We start from the raw sequence: 8,745 nt of genomic DNA, 5'->3' as shown, positions 1-8,745 counted from the left end.
AAAATCAACAGCGTGTGAATGTGTGATCATAGACTGGGAAAATCTGGGAAGAACTAATGCAGAGCCAGATTAGCAGAGGATGGCCTAGGGGGTATGTAACCCTGGGCCCCCTGTCTTAGGGGCCCTCCATATAGATGGAAACCGGCTTGTCTCTGCACTGGCCAGGCCAACCCTCACTGCACAATTGGAGCACCTTCTTTTCCGTGTCTCTAAATGTTTTATAGCAATTCTACTCTTACATTCATTTATTTGTAGTGTTGATATCATGTACTGTATGTACAGTACAATGCTGCATACAATATTGTCATCTTATACACAATATAAAATGTTACTAAAACCACAACGGCATCTTCTTCTTGTTATTGAAAGTTTTTATTTTTTGAAAAAATATAAATTTTCATATCTTACACTACAAAAAACATACACAACCAGAATGCACACATAACTTCAGCAGAGGAGATAAATGAAAGGGATAATCACAGTAATGCTAATCTACATAATGGATGATGACAATCAAAATTTAATCCAGGTGTATTGCATTAAAAAGACACACGGACATGTTCACAAACAAAGTGCGGATTCTGCTAAACTCCCAATGATTTAGTGACATTATATTATGACAGTATATAACATATACAGTATTTTACCAAGCATGAGATCCTTACACATTGAGCTTCATATAATGTATATTAGTTTACTTTTAGGACTGTTTTGGATGTATGATCATACACTTCACTTACAGAGATGTTGTAATCAAAATGTCTTTTGTAAACAGCGCTGACAGCTGACAATTGAAGTACAGTTGCGTAACATCATGTAAACACCAATCAGCGTGCAATTCTTTATTTATGTTCTTTAAAAAAAATGGTCAACGGTTTTAACCTATTGTTTATAAACTGGTTTATTTTGTGCTTTGTTTGAAAATATAACTTCTATGTATTGTCAAACTTTCTAAGAAGCGATGTTCTTAAATACCAGATGGAAAAAAACAAATTTATAAAAGATATTACATATGAGCATTAGGAACTGTTAGAAAGAAAATTGTGGCATTTCATTTTTACATACAAGACAGTAGTATCTCTACTGGGTGCAATATTTGTGTTTCTATTTGACCATATTGTTGTGACTTAGAACACAGTGAAAAGCCTGACAATATCCAGTGCTGTAATGGGTGGTGTGCGAATGTGACATCACAAAGAGCACGCGGTTTTGTAGGCATCAGCGTCACTGCCCCACAGCTGTTGGTCCTGCATTCAATACAGTTGTAGAGAGCATCTTCTAGACACTGTGCACTGCTGTGAATACAGGCACTGGCTGGCCTATGTGCAATGTCATGACATAATTGGCAAAGTGGTCGGAGCTGTAACAGGCACATTAAAGCCCTATTATGTTTGCTCATTAATAGCTTGTAGGTTGGTGTGGAAGGAAAAAATAATTATCTTTGTAACTGACTACATGCTGCTTGTTTTACTTTAAAGTTAAACATATTTGCTTCAATAAGCTTGTATATACTCTACAAGTAATAAAGTATTTGCACTAATAAACCACCAACTCATCAGTGGGACTGCCAGTTTAAAGTGTACAACTGCAGTGAAATAATTACATTTTACAAAAAAAGAAACTAGGTTTATTTGTTTGTTTGCTTATGTATTTAATATGATGAGTATGACAATTGTGAAGGTATCTTTATCACTTTCGGCCAGATGTATCATGCTTCAAAAAGTGATAAAATGGAGAGTGATAAACAACCAGCCAATCAGCTGCTACCTGTCATTTTTTAAACCCAGCCTGCAACATGGCAGATAGGATCTGATTGGCTGGTTGTTTATCACTCTCCATTTTATCACTTTTTGAAGCTTATCTGGCCCCTTATCACTATATAAAAGGCTAAATCTCCCCACATTTTTAAGTGAAGTACCACCAGTGACCACTAGAAACTATCTATTATCTTCTAGAAGGTGTTAAAGTAAAAGATTCTGAACAATGCCACATGAAATAGAACTCCCATTTTTAGTAATTTTTCCCCAGAAATTGGAATTAGGAGCAGATATGGACTATGGGCGTTTAACTAGTGTTAAATAATTGAACATGTTGTCTATTACAGGAATTGTAGAGCAGGTTCATAATGAACAAATTATTATGGAGAACCATGACCGGAAAATGTAAGTGTGTTGCTCTTAATTCAGTTTGAATTAAAGTAAATAAAAATTCTGTTGTGATGAAGGCAATTTTGTCACACCAGGTCTTGATGACCCATATTACACACGATAATCTATTTATATGTACAGTAGTTTTGTTCCAAAAAAATTTCTGAAATTGTTGAAACTGAAATTGTTCACAGGTGAAAAAAAGATTGCTTTTGTAGAATATCACAAATGGAACCAAGGAATCAGCCCCTCTATATTTGGGCTTCCATGATTTAGGAATGATAACAAGTCCTTATGCATTTCAATTGAATCAAGGTCTATTATTAAAAGTCCCTTTTCAGGCAGGTAACAAGCAAAAAAGATTAATGTCATTACATTCCATTACTAATACGTTGTTTTTATGGTTTTTTTATTTTTTTATTTTTTATTTAGTTGTATTGTTGTAGATGTAATGCCCTGCCTTTGTTTATGTACTGACTTATAGATTTTTACATTGATGCCGATTTTAGTTCTACCAGCTATACCCCTATTCATACTGTATTTTTCAACACACCCTGTATGTTACCTTGTAATTTGTTTTTTGTTTGCTATGTACGGCGCTGTGGACACTTTGCCGCGCCTTATAAATAAACGTACTACTACTACTACATCCAGACCTCAGCATCAGCAAGTACTCTGAACAGGGCCTAGGCCTATCTTGTAAAAGAGATACAGTATAGCCATGATCCTAATAGAACCACAGGAGCAAACACTCCATGAAGGCCTGATAAGCACGTCATGTGTGTCCTCAAATACTTTTAATATTGGTACCAAAAACTTGAATAAATATAACTAAGGACTGGCAAATTAATAAAAAAATTGTACACAAATAACCTAATTGTAAATTAAGATATGTAGTAAAACTAAGCTATTATACTTCCTGGAAGTCTTGTTTTTAAATGTGTCTAGGTAGTTTAATCCTTCTTTGTTGTTTTCTTTGTATTAGTCACATTTCGGGTAACAAAATCCAGGGTCATGTTACTTTGCTATTCAGCTTAATAATTACTATACAGTAGACTAGATGAACAACTCCTATAAGACTATTTACAGTGTACCAGGTCTTACATGTAGCCAGGGTTCTGTAACAGCCATCTCTATCTAAGGGTTTCCTGGAAGAAATTAAGTGCATGAATGGAGTTCTTTTATAAAAGACATTCATATAGAACATACAAAAGGGATCAAATGAAATCCATTGTTTGAGTTAATCCTTATTACTGCTGTATGTTAAGTAAGAAATGTTCTACAAAATATACAAGTGGAAAAGTGAAGTGGCTTCATGATATTGTTCTGCCAATCTCTAGAGAGGTGAGTAAACTGATTACAATGAATTACTAAAAAAGTCATTCTGATCATCTTGTAAAGAGAAACTAATGTATCATCTACATCTAGAAATAAAATATATATTTTTTATTTTATAAGCTAAATACATTACATTAAATCTATTAATGAAATACTAGCATTTGATTTAATTTAACATTAAAGAATAAGAAGAAGTTTTGAATTATTCTTTGAAGATTTAGAAGCTAAAGGTGGATAAATGATGTAAATATTTAAACAAATGAATTCATAATATCAATTAATACATTTAATAAAAAATAAATTATCCTTAACATTTTCACTCCAGAACAGAAAACTTTATTATAGTTTGCAGAGCTTTCAAATCTCCCACGAAGCATAGTATATTTATCCCTTTTTCTTTTCCTCTGTGTGTTGTACTAGTTTCTTGTTTATGAACATAATGTATATTTTGTAGATGCAGTTGTATAGATCTTTGATTTAAAATAAAAATAAAAAATACAGACATATCATTTATAAAATTTAAGGTCATTAGCCCAAAGGTGAAAAGTAAAGAAGGAAAGAAAACATGATCTGTTGTGTTAATAAAGTATCAGGTAAATATTTGCAAACACTATGCATGCAAGGATGATCTTAGAACCATTTAGTGGACTACAGAATATTAGCAGATGTGATCATTTCAACTCTTAACTCAATTAAATAAAATTCAATTTCAATTTTAGTCTGATTTTTTTGTGTTGCTTTTTTTATATTGAAATGCAAGATTAAATTATCCATTTTGATATACTTTCGACAATATTTTCTATTACCTATCTAATGTACTGCATCATAAGATCAATTAAAGGTATGATTGGTTACGAATAGATGTTTACAAAAAATAAATAGTAGAATACAAATATCTATAATAAATGGTAAAATATATATTAGATGCAATGAGAATCTGTATATTTAAAATACATATTGAAATTATCTGTCATTATTGGCAGTGATAGTTATTTTAATTGTATAAACATTTTGTGTTACATTCATTGTGTAAGATAATTAAATTATGTCCTTTTTTATATTTATACTAATTGAATAAAGCAATGTAAATATATGACATTATATTATATAATTATTTAATAAGAAACTTAAATTATGACAGTTGCATTAAATATATTGGATTCCTCGAGGATATTAAACAGCAAACTTATATGTCGGTATGCCAATGTTATTACTGTGATGTTCCTTCTAGATAGCTCACTAGAAAGTAAACAAATAAGCTATATGCACAGTTGCAAAGAAAAATCAGGTATTATCAGTTTTTGGTCAAGACGGTGCCTTGCAAAGGTACATCTATAAATGAATAGCCAGTCCAAATACTTCCCATTAAATTTACATACTCTACTACAGTAGCTGTTGACAAGAGTTACACTTTCCCATGGTATCCCTAACAGAATTTTCATCATTGTTGTTTGTTCATTTCAAAAACATGCTTTTGAAAACTTACTATATACATGGCAAGACTATAGGGGGGTATATAGATGGAATTTACAATAAGAAAAAACTGCAGTATAAAGCTGCTTCTGTCAACAATATGTTCCAGTTGTTCCTCTCAAGAAACAATTTTTTGATTAGTCACTTCTACTTAAATGAAATGTTTAATATCTTAAGGATGAAGTAAAATAAATAATATATGCATGTATATGTAGTGTTTACTTGTGCTTAATAAATAATATTAGTACAAATGTAGGTAAAGAAATATAGCCATTGCCTGGCAATTTTCGTATGTAAATAATTCTGAAAAAAACTGGTTTTTGGAAGACTTCATAAATTCACATTAATCTAGTCATTCATAAATATGTCTAATAAAGATCACACAGTAACAAAAATCTTTCTCTGTAAAGGTTAAACAAATGAATCAATATTTTGTAGATATTTTACTATACTGATAGTGTAAAGGTAATTGCAGCTTCTCACATGCTGCTGTGCATCTTGTGTTACCCTAAAACTTAGGTGACCACATTCTCTTAAACTAAGGGTTGTTTTAGCTGTAAAGCTGCAAATACAGAATTGTATTTTTATTTAATGTTATTTGACATGTCAACAGTGTTGTGTTCATTGTGTTATAATATGTCCAAATTGAACATATTGAATGACCTTTTATGACAAATAACTGAACTCTGGGTGTTGGTTTACAACACAAAAGTATTTTTTAGATTGTCCTCTTGGATGTCTTCGTCCAAGAGATATTATGTTGTGTGGATAGTAAACAGGAAATATAAATTATTGACTACAGAAAATGTAGATAAATAAAATTGACCCATTTTAAAAATCTGGCGAATCTATTTGTATGTTTCAACTTTTTGTAATTTAAAGTCATAATAGTTAATTTTATTTAAAAATGTTAAAACAGTTAATTACTGGCATTTACGCTTAAATCTGCACATGCAACTATCCAATGGGCAAAATTGTAGCATACCAAATTATAGTCAATTTGTGTCTTGGATACAATATTCTAAGCAGAGATTCAGTTATTTGTGTGCTTAATATTGTTTCTTTACTTTGCTTATTGTAACACTGTAAGTACATTTTAAGTTATATATTTTGCTGAATAAGTCAACTTTTTACAAATTAGGGATCAGAAAAACAATAGACATTGTAACTATTTCCTCTGATGTTTATTGAAGTTAATTGTGTTTTTAGACTAACTTTTAGCACCTTGAAAGTATGCAAAAAATATTGTTTAGTGGTAAATGCCACAATAGAAGACAAAACATGTAGGAAGAAAAATGGTGGGGAAAGCTCACTTTTTGAAGACCACTGGTGACAGTGTTGCATTACAATCAAAGAGGTCAGCAAAAACAACCCACATTGGAGACAGTTTACAGACGTAAAGCAACACATCATTCACTTGAATGTTTTTGAAAGTTCTGCTAGAGGTATGAATCCAGTGCTCTGTGATGTCCTAGACAGGGATTTTTGTTCTTTAGCAAGTGTTATCCAAAACAGAGTATTAAATACTGCATTGGAACTCAATATATATATCATCTATAAAATGCAAAAGCTTAGTGTTACTCCAGTATGCTCTAAAGTCTTGCTTACAACATATTACTATAATTCACATGTGTTTTATGTTTGATTGAAAACCAAAACACTCAAAATAACAAAATGCCTATTTAATAGAATATTTTTTTCATTTTGTTAACTTTATACACATACCCTGTAGTTTTACAAAGCGTAGTTGTCTCAGAAATAACAGTTTTTAGTAGGTAGGGAAAAAAAGATGAATTTTTGAATATTTTTTTACTTGTTTAAAATATCTTTCAACTTGTTATGGTTGTTTTAAGAACAAAACAACAAAAAATACAGTCATAAGTGGCAGCACAAAACTGTACCTGGGAGTGTAGCAAACTGTACATTATATACATATTCATTATAGTATGAATTAAACTCACAATAGAGCAAGCTAATTGAACCCAGAACACAAAAAAATAAATATATTGTATTTGCAATTGATCAAGCAACTTGTTTATACATACACTTTCATACCATTATGCTGTGTAACAGCATTTTCTTTAATTTACAAAAAAAAAAAAGAGATAACTATCAAGAAAATCTAAACATATTGCTCTTCAATACTCCTTTGTAGACAATTGAGACTTAGTAAACATCAGTAAACTGCAGCTTTTTCCCCCTAGGCCGTACATGGCTACAAAACGTTGTTTAACATGATCCATTCAAGTAAGTCCTTGGAAGTACTTAGCATGCTGCTACAATGAAAGCACTATCAAGATGCTGTACACAATCCATGTACAAAGCATCACGGGAAGTCCTTTGTTATAGAAGAGCAATAGAGCAGGCTAACCACACTTTATATACCTCTAAATCCAGCTCCATGTCCATGCATGTTGCAATTACTCATGAAGAATGATGACACAAACAGAATAAAAAATAAATGGAAGTCTGAGTCAAATACTGATTTCTGAGTTATCTGTTGTATGTTCACTGTGTCATTTTCAGTTTTCTAAAACCCTATATTTCCCTTTTTTCATTTCAGTTTTCTCTATGTCTATAAATCTCTAGGCAGGTTACAAAGTGCAGACTTGCTTGGTCGCGGAATGTCACAATTACAACGGCACCATTCCATTCAATAACTGGGCTCTCATCTCTTGGATGCTATTCATTATTTTCTTCTGATGGCCGGCCAGAGTCACTCCGAATCTCCTCAGATCTCTAAACAGGAAACAGTACAAAGAGGGGATTTATTTATTGTGAAATTAAAAATTATTATTCTGCTGTACAGCAAATTTATGTGCTTGGTTCATGATGTTGCCAAAACAAGTGTTGGTTGTCATATGTTATTGTTTTAGTGTATACTGTATGTCCATGACAGACAGTAAAGTAAAAAGAGCATCTGAAAAGTACTAGCATTGTGTTTATATATACAGTCTATACTGCAACATAGCAATCAGCCTTTATTTAAATATATGGATTTTCAAAAGTGATAGGAATAAAAATGATGTAAAATAATTATATATATATATATATAGCACACTTTAGGCAAATTGGCACTCACGTCACTGGTAAAAGGACGACACGTAGTCATACGTCTTCAATAAACGTTTCGGTATTTTATTGATACCGTCTTCAGGATATCAATAAAATACTGAAACGTTGATTGAAGACGTATGACTACGTGTCGTCCTTTTACCAGTGACATGAGTGCCACTTTGCCTAAAGTGTGCTATTTGGAGCTGACCTGCGGCTGTTTGCCAGGCCAGTTTTTTGGGGGCACCCGTCCAAGTATACCTGGTTCTTGGAGTGCCGGACAGCTACTGTTTATACAGTGTATATATATATATATATATATATATATATATATATATATATATATACCGTATTTTTCGCACCATAAGACGCACTTTTTCTCCCAAAAAAAGTGGGGAGGAAAGTGTGTGCGTCTTATGGAGCAAATGCTGGAAAAAAAACCCAGCAAAAAACTCCTGGATGCTGGTGCTGCTGCACCAGCATCTCAGGAGCTGCAGCAGAGCCTGCTCCCTCCCCTGGTACTTGTCAGCAGCTTAGAGAGTTCCAGGCAGCGGGGATCATGCACTGTGCTGTGGGGTCCGTTCAGCGAATGGGATATCATCGGCGGGGTCCCTGCGGCAGATGGGAACTAGTACTAGCTCCCATCTGCCGCAGGGACTCCGCCGATGATATCCCATTCGCCGAACGGACCCCACAGCACAGTGCATGATCCCTGCTGACCGGACCTCTGTGA

The 8,745-nt window shown here is 32.9% G+C and overlaps 1 protein-coding gene across 3 annotated transcripts in view; it reads right to left on the bottom strand.

Annotated features, from left to right (window-relative positions):
* Positions 1–350: 350 nt before the first annotated feature.
* EPHA5 (EPH receptor A5) overlaps positions 351–8,745 on the bottom strand; it is a 311,396-nt gene continuing 303,001 nt past the window's right edge. For all 3 annotated transcript variants that reach the window (XM_083176358.1, XM_083176366.1, XM_083176350.1), the window contains exon 17: positions 351–7,697. In XM_083176358.1, coding sequence (XP_083032484.1) covers positions 7,592–7,697 — 106 coding nt within the window. In that variant the 3' untranslated portion in view covers positions 351–7,591. The remainder of the gene's footprint in view (positions 7,698–8,745) is intronic.

The sequence above is a fragment of the Crinia signifera genome, chromosome 1, assembly GCF_055691185.1.
Source record: "Crinia signifera chromosome 1, ASM5569118v1, whole genome shotgun sequence".
Classification (NCBI taxonomy): Eukaryota; Metazoa; Chordata; class Amphibia; order Anura; family Myobatrachidae; genus Crinia; species Crinia signifera.
Note: the sequence above shows the minus strand (reverse complement) of the source record. Positions and strands in the feature narration are given on the sequence as shown.